We start from the raw sequence: 16,164 nt of genomic DNA on the forward strand, positions 1-16,164 counted from the left end.
TCAGATCATGAAACTTGGGGAAAACTGGAAATATGGACCATGGTTTGAAACCAAGGTATGGGTTGACTAGTCTGAGGACTAAGCTAGCAGACTTTATCTTTTGAGGGTCACCTAGTATTCATGTCCATGCATGATTCCCACATCATGCAGGACACCGGATCCATGGTGAAATGTTGGAGCCTGAAGTCTGAGAAAGTGAGCCATTGTGAGACTTTGGACTTGTCGTTCAGAATCAATATTGCAAAGCACGTGACCAAGTTGGCTCAACAACTTCAAGTCATTCTGCGACATCATCGTCCTCAGACTCCTGCAAGCCATTGACTCATCTCATTTGTGAGTCCCATAATTTTTATCATTAAAGCAGAGCTAATTTGCAAATCACAACCAGGGGCGGTTCTGCACCATAACATCCTCCTGTTATAGAGACACTCACAGTATCATTGTTGTGTACAACGTGACTGATAACAGGCAAGTCATTTCACTTTCCTTACATTTCACCCTCCTTTCCCTATGAATGACTCATCTGACAAAAAATTTGCAGCCTCATACTATAGAGGTGCTCACAGTATCATTGTTGTGTACAATGTTACTGATAACTGGTGAGTCATTTCACTTCCCTCCCATTTTAACCTTTTTTTCATGCTGCAAATGACTCATATTACGATCAATTTGCCACCTCATATGAAAAACTTCATTTTCCTCCATCTTTCCTCACTCCTACTATAGAAGCACTCACAGTATCATTGTTTTTTATAGTGCTTGATAGGTACTACTGCCAAAGCCTCAATCAACCCTCCAGCCACTCAATTGACTTGCCCTGCACATCCCATCATGAACAATAAATTTGTTGACAGTGATAGTATGTTTTTGTTGCTCTGTTATTTAAATGGTTGTTTATATTTCACCGCTTTTTATTTACAGTCATACAATATTGCGAGGATGGGGGCAAACATGTTGTTTGCACAGTGTGCCCTCGTAAAGCAGGTGTCTTGCGTACAATGGCCATCCGACATGTTGAAAAGCACATCGCCCAGAGCAGGCATCAATGGTTCTCTGAAAGGTTTGTCAAGAAACAACAGGCCACTACTCCCATACCGCAACTTGAGAATTCGCAACCTAAGAAAGCTGGGGCACCCATCTTCACCTCAACAAACACCAGACCCACTGTGTCTCCCCACGATTCCAACAACCCATACATGGATGTAGACATGCCTGATGTAGACATGGAGGTCCCACTATCTGAGCTTTTGAATCATATCGCAGGTGATTGGACACCCAAGTTCGACAGAGTGCATCTGGACCTATTTGCTGAGCTCCAAGCAAGTCTTACCTGTGGGGAAATTCCTTTCTCAATGCCTCTTGCCCCCATAAATGACGAGCGTGAGCTCTTCAACGATTGTACGCCTGATTTTGGCATTGAAGTTCCCGGTGTAGAAAGCTGATCTCCGCTGGGCTCAGCAGAAATTGTACTACCTAGACGACAATTATTTAGGTAGATCTTAGCACAACCTAGTCTGCTATACTTGCAGAGCAAGTGCGTTCGATCCTATAGGGGTATCTGTTTGGTATTAGTCTTGATAGTTAGTTATCAATAGTAGGAAGATAATCTGAAGCTAAGAACTACTTGTCCGAAGGGAAATTGTTGGGTCTGAAATTATCGGAGTCGGGTCGGGCGTCAGACTGTCAGGAATGCGTCGGACGATAAAGGAATGTGTCAGAAGTGTGTTGGATTGTCGGTCAAATGAATGTTGGATGTGTCGGAATGTTTCAGAGGAAAAGAGCGGATAGATATTTCACAATACAATAAAGTACTACTAATATCCAATGACTTCCATCCTACTACTGAGTAGGGAAAAGTAAGTAATGCAATAGGTAGGAAGTACTAGATATTAAATAGTGACTATGTAGAAATTTGGGCTGCTATAGGCGAGAGTAGTAGCGATATTTTGGGTCCGAAATCCTATGTAATAGGACATGTGGTACTGCGGACCATGAGAAAACATGTAATAATGCTGTATACAATGCTTAGCAAGTCAAAAGGAGTAAATGCGCACCTAGTGGGGATAGATGCGACTGGACAGGACATAGGGAGGACTGGTCCAATGCACGGGAATGTCGGGTTGGAATTGGACATGCGTCGGACTGTCGGAAAGTGCGTCGGGTCGGGATTGGACTGTCGGACTCGGGTCAGGGTAGTCGGAAGTGCATCAGACAAATACTGTTTGACATCAGTATCAAAATAGCTGGTTCTGAGCCCAGCGCCGCGACCATCATTACATCTCCTAGGAGCTTTAAATATTGACTGTCCTCAGTCACAATATCATCAATGAGCTGGGATATCAGATTGAAGGTCGGAGGTGTGCGGTTCTGCCAGTAAAATGGATCCGATAAAATGCGAGGTGATAGGGGAAGTGATGCAATGATATGCAATGATGTCTGAAGGTATTGCGTTGGGTCCGATGCACGGGAATTTCTGGACATATGTCCGAAAATGTGTCGGCTCACATTCTGTCATCTTTTTCCAACTTCTCTGCATGCTATATCTCTGTCTTCATCAGCGTGAATGCGACGGGCATGAATTACTCAAATGTCCGAGTGTCAGATTGTCGAGTCCGATGTTTCCAAATGTCCGAAGTCTGCGGCCGATGCGCGGGAAAATCGGGTTTGCTAGCAGAGATGTGTGATTGTTTCGGAATGTCGTGACACGTACAACAATGATTCGAAAATGCGAGGTATCTCAAGCATAGGGAAGCTGATGCGATGATGTGCGAGGGTGTCCGAAGGTGGTCCGATGCGTGGGAACTTTCTGAGTGCATGTCCGAAAATGTGCTGGTATGCGTCTGTCAATGTTCTATCATCTTTTCACAACTTCTCTGCACAGTCTATCTCTGTCTTCATCGGCGAGGGTGTGAACTGTGCAATGTCTGAGCTTCTGATGCGATGTCCAAAGGTCCAATGTTCTGAATGTCCGAAGTCCGAAAATGTCCATTTGTCCCTATGTCTGTGTCGCAAGTTCGCTCTATATGTCCCCCACTAGGGTGCCTAAAAAAAACAAGAAAAAAATAATCGTAAGTGGGGCGAAAACACGAAATTTCGGATATCAAAATAATACCAGTTGCAGAGTACCATCTGACTTGTTTTCTTCATGCAACTTCTGGTCTTCTTCTGTTTCTTGTTGCCCGTTTGTCCGAATTTCTAATTAAATAATGGTGCAGGTGCGATTCTGTGGTGTGAAGGAAAAATGCTAAATAATCGGGTGAGTTTGCACAATGTCTGATAGTCCGAAAATGTGTCTGAAACTGTGTCCGAAATTTGTCCAATATGCTAGTCCGATGTTGCGAGTGAGTGGGGTTATGTGCGATAAGTCTCTGGCCTAATCCCAGGGTAAAACAAGTGATACCATATGTGCGATATATCATATCTATATGTCCGAATTTTCGGGTGTCAGACTATAATTTCTTCCTAATCTCTGATCTTCGTCGGCTTTCGTACATGTCAAATGCGATCCAAGAGTGTGAGGGTCGGCGATACTGGTGGGCGTGTTTGACGGAATGTTTGTACTTCAATTTTCAGGGCTGGTATAACGAATTTCGGACAGGTAAAACTATGGTACAAGTTTTCGGATATGCATTGGGTATCTTCGGAGTGCTTCGGGGAGGTCTTTCCATGGTTTCGGAAGGTGACTGATGGTGTTCTGACTGATATGGCAAGGTCCTATAAAAATCAACAAAACTTGTGAATGCAAACACGGTGATTGCTGCAAGAATGAAATTGTCAGTGGTACCCGAGTGGTATACTGCCTGTCCGAGTTCATAATCTGATGTTCCGATATCTCCTATGTCCGAATTTTCTGGTCCGAAATTTTCGGGTATTTTGCATCCTAGGGGCTTTAGCTCAATACTCTGTGTTTCGGGTGTCAGTGCATTAGTATCAATAGTTTCTGCGAATATTTCCGAGTTGTCCGAATTATATTTGGAGTGTCCGATGATAATGTCCGAAATTTCGGGTATTTCGGGTCGGATCGTCGGGGTGTCGGGAACTGTTGGCTGATATACTATTTCTAATACTAATTCGGGTTGGTCTTGAGGTTTGGAGATGGTTGTGGTGTCGGAGACTTCAGGTTGCGAATTTTCGGGTGTCGGATCGGGCATACTCGTCGGGGTCGGACTGTCGGGTTGGACATATCGTCAGTCCATACCTAATTCTGGGTACAAGTTCAAAATTGTGTTAGCAAAATATTTGTAACTGTTACCAGTGCATTCATCGCACATCTGCCATAGTTCTCTTTCGTCAATGTCTGTATATTTCAAAGCAAACCTGATCCGAAATTTTTCGGGTAAATCGGCACTTTGTCCGAGCTGATCTACTGTCTTCAGGAATTTTAAGACTTCATAGGGGTTACCTGAAAAATGTGGGGCTGATCCGGAACTGGATATTGGCATATTGAGCAGGTTTCTGATTGTGTTCATAGTGCAGGAATATTCTGTAGTCAAAATATGAAATCATCGGGTGTGTTGGGTCCGAAAATCGGGGTGTTGGGATCGGGATTGGGGTGTTGGGAATGGCGGAAGACCTAGATAATAAAAATCAAACTAAACCAAAAGAACCCCTCACGGTGGGCTCCAGTTGTAGAAAGCTGATCTCTGCTGGGCTCAGCAGAAATTGTACTACCTAGACAACAATTATTTAGGTAGATCTTAGCACGACCTAGTCTGCTATACTTGCAGAGCAAGTGCGTTCGATCCTATAGGGGTTGCTAATTGGTATTAGTAGTAAAAATGTGTCAGTAATGCAAATAACAAAATGTCCGATGGTGCGAAACGATGTCTGAAGGTAATCCGATGATGTCTGAAGGTACTTATCCAATGTCTGAAGCCAAAGTGCGATGTCCGAGATTTCGGACTTTCGGACTTCACAATAATGAGTTGGAAACTTTATAACAAGTGTCGGGTTGCGAGCGGTATGCACGAGTATAACGAGTGACGGAGTATGATGGTGAACGAATGGTAATATTTCGCAATGCAACTAAAAACTACGAGAATATTCTGGGTGATCCGCAGAGTCGGGAAATGGCCCCTAACTACTGGATGATGATTGCTACGGGTCACTACAGAGTATTTAAGTAAGTACATAGAAATTCGGAAAACTACAGGTGAAGATAGTAGTGATATATTTCGGGACCGATGTCCTATGTAATAAGACACGAGGTGCTGTGGACATGTAATAACATGGTACAAATGTCAGAAAATGTGCACAAAAATAACTACGCACCTAGTGAGGCTAGTTCAGATGGACAGGACACGGGATGGACAAGTGCGCACGAAGTGCGATTGGCCAATGTGATGTCTGAAGGTCCGATGCACCGGATCCGATACGGAGTGGCTCGGACATGCGTCGGACATGTGCACATATGTTTCGGGTGTTGGCGCGAGTATGGAAATATGTGGTTTTGAGCCCAATGCCGCGACCATCGCTACACCGGTGAGTGTGATATTTGATCCATGCTCTATAACAATGCACTTAACAAAGTTCACAAATGATGCAAGTATGATACAACAGGCTCCTATGTTATTGCCTCTCAAGATAGTCCAACATACCCATGGACGTCCAAAACAGTGAGTTTTTTCTCCATACAAGTTGCAAACTTGATGCTCATAGCATCAAGAACTTTATAGTGTCGCTTCTTTTTAGTTCTCCCTGCCACCCATTTTCTGATGGACAGAAAAAGGCCATCATCAATTGAGCTAGAGAGCTCGGTGCTCAGGATGTTCCCTCATTTGGTGCTGTCAAGAAAGTCCAGAAACACATCAACCGTCTCATTGGTGATCCAACTGAGAAGGTCTCGGGTCGCTTGGGGGACATCTTTTACATCAACAATATTGCAGAATCAATTGCTAGGGTTTGTCTGCTATGTTACCTAGGTGTATATGATACTGACATGATATCTCAGGACTATGTAAACCCGCTCACATAATTCATGATGCAAGATTACCCTGAAGATGGAGGCGATGGAATGTCACAGGTGTTTAATGGCATGAGGATGCTACTTGATCTTCCATCACCGCCAGCAGTTCGGGTTGATGGCACGATATATTTTGTCAACAAGCTACTGCAAGAATCATCTAAGGCATACTTTATCCCAGAGTGCTTCTTTTGTGTCCTTCTGCTAATGAAGTTGAACCTGGAGCTCAGTCAGATGCGAAAATTCAGTACACCCTTGGTCAAGCTGTTCAATGGGCTGACATATGTTATTTGATACTAAACTTATGACTTTGTGCTGATCACTGGCACATAAATTAGGCTGGATTCATTGTCAATGACAAACACAAGAGATTCTACCTACTTCGGTGTTTGTGCAATCATTCAAAGATATTGCTGCAACATCCAGTGAGCTTGAATGTGGCCTCACAGGTATGTTCTATCTCAATTCTACCGGTGGTGACTGCAGGACTTAATCACAAAACAGCTTCTTCAGCTAAATTTGCATCGCTTACACCCAATCCGTTGCACGAGAAGTCCAATGGTTGAATGGTATATGCTGTCCTGCTCATTATTTTCATGGATGACGTGTCGGGCAATGTGTCGAAGCAGTGGAATAAGCATCACACCATTTATATGTCCAATGCCAACTTGCCATGCAAGATGCTCAAGAAAGAGTTTTTTGTACGATTTGTCACATCATCGCCTCATGCTGCACCAATGGAGCTCATGCGAGCAATGAAAGAGTCTATCTGGTATGTGCATCCTTTTTGTTGTCTAGCTTATACTCAGTCGGTAGTTGTGATTTGTAGTGTCACAGCCGAATCTGGCATTGTTGTATGGGACTGCAAGGACAATCAAGAAGTCATGCTTATTCCATATGTGTTGTTCATCACTGGTGACAATCCCATGCAGGCCGAAGAGTGCAGCCATGCGGGGCTGAATTGTAATTATTATTGCAGGACGTGTGAGGTTGGTGGCATGAAGGAATATAAAGAATCCAAGGCTGGATATAACAGCATCTTCAATGTTTGTAAGTCTGTTTCGTGTTTTACAATTGCTGATTTTGTGTTTGTAGTCAGGCAATATCCGAACACTGGAGGAGACTTCGAACATAATCTGACAGCAATTCGAGACTGCGATACTTTCAGGTGTCTCGGAGAAGGTGAAGAATTCTATGTTGTCAACTGGTATTCATGATACGGCTTCAGCCTCCATTCTCAACACACTGCTGGAGCTTGGCAAAAAACTTAGGAAACACATAGCAGGTTCTCCAGCACTACCTGAAAATGAAGTTAGAATCGTGCTCGAGAAAGAGTTTGAGCAGCTCTTGCAAGGCAGAAGGCTTGATGATGCTATCAATCCCTTACTGGGAATGCATGGTGAGTCTTTTTGAAAATGACGTAGATCTTGCATTCATGTTCACAACAGCATTCAATGTTCACATGGATATGCCAACTGAAATTCTCCATACAGTACTGCTTGGCATTGTTAAATACTTCTGGGGGCAGACAGTGTTTCTCCTCGAGAAATCTAGGCTTCTGCATCTCTTCCAGAACCGCCTCGAGACCATCAACAAGGATGCGCTAAATGCTCCTTGCCTCAATGCCGACTACATCTGCCACTACAAAGGCAGCTTGATCGGCAAGCATTTCAAGAGTCTGGCGCAAGTAATGCCATTCCTCATTTACGACCTTGTCCCACCAATGGTCCTCAATGGTTGGATAGTTATGGGTGAACTCATTGTCCTCATCTGGCATACGAAGATAGAAAACAGTGAAACTTATCTCGTGAGTCCTTATATCATGTACCTGCTCTTTCTAGTCATCTTTTTGATAGGCAAGTTAACACGAACAATTCAGGACTTTCTGAATGTGACGGCACAGTGTGCGCCGAGCATCCTAATTAGCAAACCTAAATTCCATTTTCTCATCCATCTCCCAGCCTACATTTGACGTTTTGAGCCAGCAATCATCTTCTCGACAGAACGATATGAGTCTTTTAACCATGTTTTCCGCCTATCTTGCATGTATAGCAATCACTGTCCTGCATGATGTGGGAATCATGCATGGACATGAATACTAGGTGACCCTCAAAAGATAAAGTCTGTTAGCTTAGTCCTCAGACTAGTCAACCCATACCTTGGTTTCAAACCATGGTCCATATTTCCAGTTTTCCCCAAGTTTCACAATCTGAATATGTTTTGACGGAAAAAGTCTAATGTGAGATGGGAATCACATTTAGACCTAGTTGATGTGAGAAGAGAAATGAAGGTTAAGGTATAGCCTTGCCTTTGGCTTATTCACTTTGGCTAGAGAAAACCATAGAGAAAAGTACAAAGCCTATAAAAAACCTATTCAAAAAGACCATGTTTCAATTCCTGCCAACTGTCTTATTTTTGCTACCTACTTTTCTCTAGTGTTTCTTTACTTTACTTTTTCATTAGGATGCTTTGACTCACCTGACACTTCATAAAAATTGTACCCATAGAGTATGATGTCATTATGATGTCATAAGACTCCACAGGTACTCCTGCAGGTATTCTGTTGAAAGATATTATGTCATCAAGCTCTAGATTATTCTACTCTACAATGACATCATTCATGATGTCATTTCCTTCTAGAATATTCTGCTCCACAATGACTCACTCTGACTCACTCATGGAAGGTTCTGGAATCTTTTGCTCCACAATGATGTCACTCTTGATGTCATTATGATGTCATTACTCCACATTCCAGAATGTTCTGCTCCACAATGATGTCATAGCTCCATCTCTCACTTGTATTTTATTTTTTTATTGGGTTTGACCCAATATTTTGATTGGTCCTCCTTATTTTTTATTGTTTGTGAACCTAGGTTACTTTCCCACACAAAATGTATATAAGGAGAGCCCATTCTCCTCCAAAATATATATATATGATCTCCCATTTGTAGCAATCTGCCTATCAGATATTTCACTTGCAAAGTTAGTCCCTTTGAAGTGAGACAAGTGCAGGGAAAAGAATTCCCTTGAGATTATAAGTTTCTTACCTTAGAAACTTATTTAATACTATAGACCAAGCATTTTTGGTCACATATATTGTCTTTGAGACCCCCTTTGTCTCATTGCTCTGTGCCCTTTGACTAAGCAATCTTAGTCATCTATCATATTGTTGAGACCACATCTCACTAGTAGTCTCATAGACCAAGCGATCTTGGTCAAGTTATAGTCCCCTTTGTTCAAGCGATCTTGAACATATATCATATATTTGAGACCATTGTCTCACAGTCAAGTGTCCATAGACCAAGTGATCTTGGTCATATTTCGTATATTTGAGACCACGTTTCACTAGTCCCAGTAACCAAGCCCAGAGCCTAGAAGGAGATTTCCTAGGCAGATACGTCCCAGAAACCAAATTACGTGTCTAGAAGCTTATTCCTAGACAAGAGATTTGAGTTTCGATAAAGAAAAGTAAAGCTCCAGCTAGGTTGATCTTTATAAAAAGATTAGTTTAGCAAGCCTCCCAAGAACTCACACATTATCTACCACGAAATAGGAAAAGTCGTAGACCGTGTTAATCGAGGACTGGCAAGCAGTCTTATCCAAAGTGTAATTGTGGTGTCATTACATTTACACAACTTTATATAAGACCCTCAGTTATTTTAAGACATCGCCAAGCACTGAGCCGAGACACCTGCAAAGTGTTTGCTCACCAGGACATTATCAAGCATGTTGCGACAGGTGGCTACTGGTACAATGGCGAGATCAAGAAATGGGTTTGCACAGGCATCCAAGTCCTAAGTTATCTTGATGAGCACCCCGAACAAGCACGGCTACTGGGGTTATCGAACTTTGGTCACAGTGTTCCAATATCAGGTAAGCAATGTCATACATTTCATTGTTTCATGACTCATTTGCATATAGGGCCAGGAACAGTTGAAACAGTGACTGGAAAGTCCAGAAAGACAGTCTGGAAGGACGCAGTTCCCTGGAAGGATACATGTTGCGCGAATATTCCCAAAACCACTCCATGTGACCCATGCATTGAGTACTACCAAGGTAAATGTATTGTGATGAGTACAGGAGAAAATGTGTACCTCAACAATGAAGCTATCGTTCAACAGCCAGCAGATGGAAAGGCAGGTTGTTTTCTTGGACTTTCAAGATAGATATCTGACAATATGTTCAGATGTACATTGGACATATCTGGGAAATTCTCATATCGTCCAGCGACTATCTAAAGGTAGAACATGTCGCTCTCCAGTGCTTTTCCTTTACAGAGACGTTGCACCTGTCTCTTCATCTTCCATGTCTAGATCTTACTAATGATAAAGTAGTTTTGTTTGCCGCCATAAGTTATCATTGTCTTCCAAGTCAGCTTCACATCTTATGGGTGTCATCTTGCAGAATATCATGTGTTCCATCAATATCCAGCATAACTGCATTGATTTTGGTTGCACCAACACTGGTCAGCAACCTGTATATCAAGAATGGACCCTAACATCTCACTCAAGGTGCATCATTCAACACAAGCCAACACCACACTACATTCTTAATGTGTACTCTATTCATAACTACGACTACATACATCTGATACCCTTTGCAAGACACTGCTGAGAGTCACCAATGTGGCCGAAGTTCAAGCATTGGCAGTATGGCAAATGCAGGAGAAGGGAGCAGCCAAAAAGTCCAGAGATGTACCTCAACAAGGAGAGGGTGGTCATATTGACAATGTCCCAGCGCCCTGTGCAGTCTTTGATTGTGCTCCTGCCATGAAGACTGGTGCCAAACCAAAGGTGAAGGTCAGCAGTTCCAGTGTGTGAGGAAAAAAGAAGACTGCCCCATCACGCACTAGTCAAGCAGTTCCTCCCCCCCCCTGGACCAGCATCACCTCTGCAGGGAAATGCACCATATGCTGCTGCTGTGGATCAGCAACATTTTGCGCCGCAAGCGGGACCTTCCTCAGCCCAGCTGATGTATATTCCTCCTCAGTTTTCACACTGTCTTGTGCCTCAATCATACATCCCACCACCTCACTCATTGATTCAAGTTTCACGCTCAGACCAACCACACATTTCTCCACAGATGTCATATTACCTTCCGCTTCAACTGCACCTTCCTGCCACTCAATCACACTTGCCTCCACCCCAATTACATGTTCCTTCATTCCCATCAGCTCCAATTACCTGGCATCCAGGCCATCAAACATTTTCACATCCACCGCCCATACCTCATTTTCACCATACATTACCGCCTAATAGATTCCCACTGGCAGGACCTAGTCACTGCAGGCCTCAACCACCCCAGCATTACTCCCATCTGTCCTCTATCGCCCCCTTCTCACCTGCACCTTATGCTACATAACACTCTACTCCATCACTCAGGCTCTTGTTCCCGCTGGAATGCGACTTTAGTCAAAGTGCGGCTGCCAGTGAGACACCTAAGAAATCTTGCTGGGATCAAGCTACCATTATTCCAGAAACCCACTGCTCACCTGTTTTTCAGGGTGCACTATGTATTAGTCTGACTGTATATGCGCAGTTCTGACATGAATCACGTTTCACGACAACATGTTCAAATAAGACCTCTACTTTACATATAGCATACAGTCTTTAATTTACATGCTCCCATTCAATGCACTTTTGTGATCCAAATCAAGCCTCATGTGAAACATGTGAATGCTTATCGCTTAAGTGTGTCCTTAATAAGCTTTTATTTTCTGTTGGCATTCATGCAGAACACCCACTCAGGTCTCAGAGCCAGACTGATTCTCTTGGATTCGCCCTTTACTCAGCTTTCAGGATGTTACTCCAGTTCTTTCCTGTGCACACTCAAGGCGCTCCACAGACCAAAGGCTCAACAAGTCTTGGTCTATTAACACCAGATGCTGCCAGAGGTCTCAGAGGCAGGAATTGTTCAGCTTCCATTCAAAGTGCTCATAGTGGATCTCAAACTCCTGCTGCAAGAGCAGGCAGTATAGGACGTGCATGCTCACCCTTAGGACTTGCCCACACATCTAGATCACTCAGCAATGGTACAGGTTCTCAGTCACAGACTGCTGTTAGCACATCTTGCCCTCACGACAATTTACAATCTGCAATGTCTGATGAATCGCTCGATGAACCTATTATTGCAGGTGTACGCCGCCGCCAAGCTGATTCAAGTCCTAGTCGTGGCAACCCAACTGTCCTTATACCTGTGCACACAAAGAGACTGAAAGTTTATGCATTGAAGGTCACTGCAGACTTAGGTATCTCAGAGGACGAACTTCATGAATTTATTGACATAAGTTTTCCTTTAGTGCTTCACAACTCTTTGATACAGCTACCTGCCTGCAGACCGGAGGGATATACTACATGATCATTGACATCAAGGCCACCTTGTTGAGGCGGAATGATGATACCCAGAACGTGGAGCTCGCTCAGTTGAAAGAACTGCTAGATTCTAAGGACTTCAAGGTATACTGTATCTATCCCCAAAGTTTGGCAGTATACACTGATCAAACAAAACACAGTCTGGAATCCAGAACCATCTCATTGTGTGCATGCTGTCACCCAATATCACTGCATATGTCACTGATGCACATTGTCACATCATGGTATTCTCTAAGTTGATCGCTATGTTAGTTAAATGCTGAAATTCAACAGGACTTCATCAGGGAGCACCACAATGTATTCAAAATCCCTGCAGCCAATGTTGGAAGATGCAGAACTTAACGCACAACTGTTGAAACTGGTCAGCAACTTGCTTTGCTCAATCCGCAGCAACATAAAGGCTAAGGTTTGTCAAGTTTTGCTACTGCTATGCAAACACTTTATGATATACACTTGCTTAGCTGACAACGTCAATTTTCAAACGATTGTTTATCATGGAGACTGCAAAATCTCTCGCTCATCACTGTGGCATTGAGGTCAATTCCATGCACTGGAATAGGTTTGCATTTTTGGTACGCCCTTGCTCTATTTGACAACAGGAGGTTCATACCATGTAGTCTAGCAGTGCTGCTTGTGCATTTTCCTTATCGGTGTGGACGACTACAAGACTGTACCCTTCAACACTCTTTTTTCCAACTCACTCATTTTGTCACTTCACAAAGACCTCCATGTCAAAATCAACCAGAAACTCAGAATTGATATTGATGCTATCAAACGCAGGATGCATGGCGACATCAATCAAGACATTGAGCCTGATGCTCCTGCTGCTGACATCAAAGGCTACTTAGATAAAGATCAGCCGATGCATGATACAGAGAATACTGACAATAGTGGCAATGGTAGCAGCCATCAAGATGACGAGGACAAGAATGCCAGGGACAAAGGAGCAGAGGATGAGTACCAGGACAAAGAAGATCTACCAGCTGTCAGTGAGGGAAGCTCAGGATTCAAAGGCAAAGGACACTGTGCCGTTTACTCTTCGTCCAAGTTCTGGAAATTTGTAGATGACTCTCTCAATAGCATTCACAAGCTAGCAAAGACCCAGGTCAGTGAGCAGGGACCAAACAGTTCTCTGACATACAAACACACATTTTGCGAGTATGTTTCCCATTAATTTGCATTCCTCCTCCTCACTGATTGTTACAAAGCATCCTTGTGGAATATTTTCAACTAGACCTCACTGAATTTCCCAGAAAGAGAGTTGTTCTGAAGCTCCTCAGCACCACTAGTCCCCAGTGGCAGACTACCATCCAGAACAAGCTCTTATGGGAAATTTAAATTTTTCAACGGCTCACTTATTTCCATTTGTTCTCACTTTCTGGTAGTGCTTACTGGACACATATTGCTTATTTAGTATTGCTCATTTAGTATGCATTAATTTTGCTTGTATCTAATAGTACACCAGCAATACAAACATTTCATGACTTCATTTCATGCTTTCGCCATCCAATTACATATTAACAACATGATTGTGGTATGTGATGATGGTATGACACCTACCTATCAAGCAGGTGCTCTAAACCTATGAAGTGTGATATCTGGCTGAGGTATCAATTAAACCTACACTGAACATACTGAACTTGATATCTGTTCGAGCCATGGCATGAGATGTTTCTGGGATGTATGTTTGAAATATTATAAGAACATGGCAACGTGATGTGGACAACAGCCCTGGTCATCAATGTACCCTCAGTCTCTCTATTATATGCTCAGGTTACCAGATGCTGGTCTCGTAAATCCTGCACCCACTTGGTTGCTCAGACAATTATTTATTGCTGAGGGTAAGTCGTGACTAAAGCTCAAGAGGCTCGATGGAGTTCGAATTACCACAGAACATGATACTCTCATTAACAACGAACAGTACACCACCAACCGTCGAAAACCTCAGGTAGATCCAAAAAAGTGTTAGGGTGTGGTAAGCCTTACAGCAGTATTGATTATATAGTTTTCGCACTATATATTTCGAAGCAATTTAGTAAGAGTCTGTTCGGCCACCAATATTTGCGCAAGTTAGAATTTGGTTCTGGCTTTGCTAATTGTCGGAGCTTGAACAAGATGTCACGCTCGATAACGCTTACCTGTATGCCTTGTCCTACTATCAATACAATGCCTCTTGATCCTGATTACGACGAGGACTGCTAACGAGGACGAATACGACCTTGTGGAGGCAGAGGATATGGATGATGATGCAGAGGAGAGTGATAAGAGGTATCTGGCATGCATCATGCAAATGGCCATGCATGCTATGCGCACGGTCATCACAGTCCTCAACGCAACAACTACCGCGATCGAAGCTTACTCAAACACCTACTATGACAAAGAGCCGTATCATACCTCTGCTCTGTCGGGGACTGCATGGGTCACTGAACTTCTCACTGGACACCCTGAGCGCATCAGATGCGAGCTCGGGGTCCACAAGCACGTTTTCTATGTGCTCATCAATCTCCTTTGGCAAGCAGGATGCAGGGATTCCAGGGATGTACTGCCAGAAGAGCAGCTTGCTATATTTCTCTATGCGTCTGTCACGGGTCTCTTGATTCACCATCTTGGTGAACACTTTCAGCAGTCCAACGAAACAATATCAAAGTACGTATATTGTTGCTGTCCCAGTATCAAGCTTATGTTCTTTCAGGTATTTTAAACGGGTTCTTTTCGCATTCTCCTTGCCACCTGATATATACAACATACGTCCGCCTGCCCGATGTAGATAGCCCTCCTCCCCCCGAAATCATGAAAAACCCGAAGTTCTTCCCGTTCTTTGTTGACACTATCGGAGCCATTGATGGTACACACATTGCATGCCATCCTTTTGGTGAAGATCGGCATGCCACTCGGGATCGCAAGGGGAACTTCTCTCAAAACTGCCTCGTGGCATGTTCATTCGACCTTTTGTTTACCTACATGTTGAGCGGTTGGGAGGGGTCAGCTGCAGATGCTCGTGTCTATCACGATGCTCATACTACCGATTTCAATATTCCTGAGGGAAAGTATTATCTTGTGGACGCTGGATTTGGCTCGTGCGATGAGCTTCTGGTCCCGTTTCGGGGCGTGCATTATCATCTTGCAGAGTGGGGTCGTGCTAATACTTTGTATGATGTGTTCTGCTAGTACCATTCATACTTATGTTCACATCATTACATAGGCCTCGTAATCGCAAAGAACTTTTCAATTTGCGTCATGCAATGCTTCGAAATGCTGTTGAGCGCATTTTTGGTGTCATCAAGCGCTGATTTCGTATCCTTCTCCTCCCACCAGAGTACAAAATGGACATTCAAGCGCGCATTCCTCCTGCCTTGTGTCTCATGCACAATGTTATTCGAGTTCACGATCCAAACGACATGATGGACTATTGTAATGTGTTAGATGCGCACATTCTCACTGACACTGGAAACCTTGCTAACGGTCCTCCTACTGAGCATGCACGCACTCGTGCAAGCCTCCGTCGTGACCGGATTGCTAGTGAGATGTGGGAGGCCTACAACAGGGAAAGGATTCAGAGGGGGGAGCAGGCAATCATAGAACCACTACTACTGTAGTCGTGTTAATACCATAGCCGTTCAGACCCTCATCAATGACTATGATCCAAAGTATCTCCGTCAAATGATGACATTGTTGTCAGATCAAGACCAGACCCTTATCAAAGACTATGATCCATAGAAATAGTGATATTGCTTTGCTACTACAAGTACAATACAAAAGAACACAACATGACAAGAATACATGTAACACTACTTTGAATGCTGCTCTAAAAACAACCGCCAAAGACTATCT

General features: G+C 43.4%; 4 protein-coding genes across 4 annotated transcripts; all 4 read left to right on the forward strand.

Annotated features, from left to right (window-relative positions):
- Positions 1–583: 583 nt before the first annotated feature.
- On the forward strand, positions 584–1,442 carry EDB93DRAFT_1106976 (uncharacterized protein; the record flags this gene model as incomplete). Its single annotated transcript, XM_041447675.1, has 3 exons — positions 584–599; positions 767–859; positions 922–1,442. The coding sequence occupies 3 exons, from the start codon at positions 584–586 to the stop codon at positions 1,440–1,442; spliced, it is 630 nt and encodes a 209-aa protein (XP_041303935.1).
- Positions 1,443–6,528: 5,086 nt separating this feature from the next.
- EDB93DRAFT_1091915 (uncharacterized protein) lies at positions 6,529–7,934 on the forward strand (the record flags this gene model as incomplete). The annotated part of the gene is made up of 4 exons (XM_041446397.1): positions 6,529–6,734; positions 6,792–7,056; positions 7,106–7,361; positions 7,411–7,934. 4 exons carry the CDS (start codon positions 6,529–6,531, stop codon positions 7,932–7,934), a joined length of 1,251 nt encoding a protein of 416 aa, XP_041303936.1.
- A 2,414-nt stretch (positions 7,935–10,348) lies between these two features.
- On the forward strand, positions 10,349–10,576 carry EDB93DRAFT_1091940 (uncharacterized protein; the record flags this gene model as incomplete). Its single annotated transcript, XM_041446398.1, has 1 exon — positions 10,349–10,576. One exon carries the CDS (start codon positions 10,349–10,351, stop codon positions 10,574–10,576), a length of 228 nt encoding a protein of 75 aa, XP_041303937.1.
- Positions 10,577–11,761: 1,185 nt separating this feature from the next.
- Positions 11,762–13,671, forward strand: EDB93DRAFT_1254099 (uncharacterized protein; the record flags this gene model as incomplete). Its single annotated transcript, XM_041453568.1, has 7 exons — positions 11,762–12,209; positions 12,284–12,417; positions 12,474–12,580; positions 12,607–12,739; positions 12,795–12,905; positions 12,956–13,491; positions 13,542–13,671. 7 exons carry the CDS (start codon positions 11,762–11,764, stop codon positions 13,669–13,671), a joined length of 1,599 nt encoding a protein of 532 aa, XP_041303938.1.
- Between the last annotated feature and the right edge of the window lie 2,493 nt (positions 13,672–16,164).

Source organism: Suillus bovinus, assembly GCF_016758785.1.
Source record: "Suillus bovinus strain UH-Sbo-P2 chromosome Unknown EDB93scaffold_68, whole genome shotgun sequence".
Classification (NCBI taxonomy): domain Eukaryota; kingdom Fungi; phylum Basidiomycota; class Agaricomycetes; order Boletales; family Suillaceae; genus Suillus; species Suillus bovinus.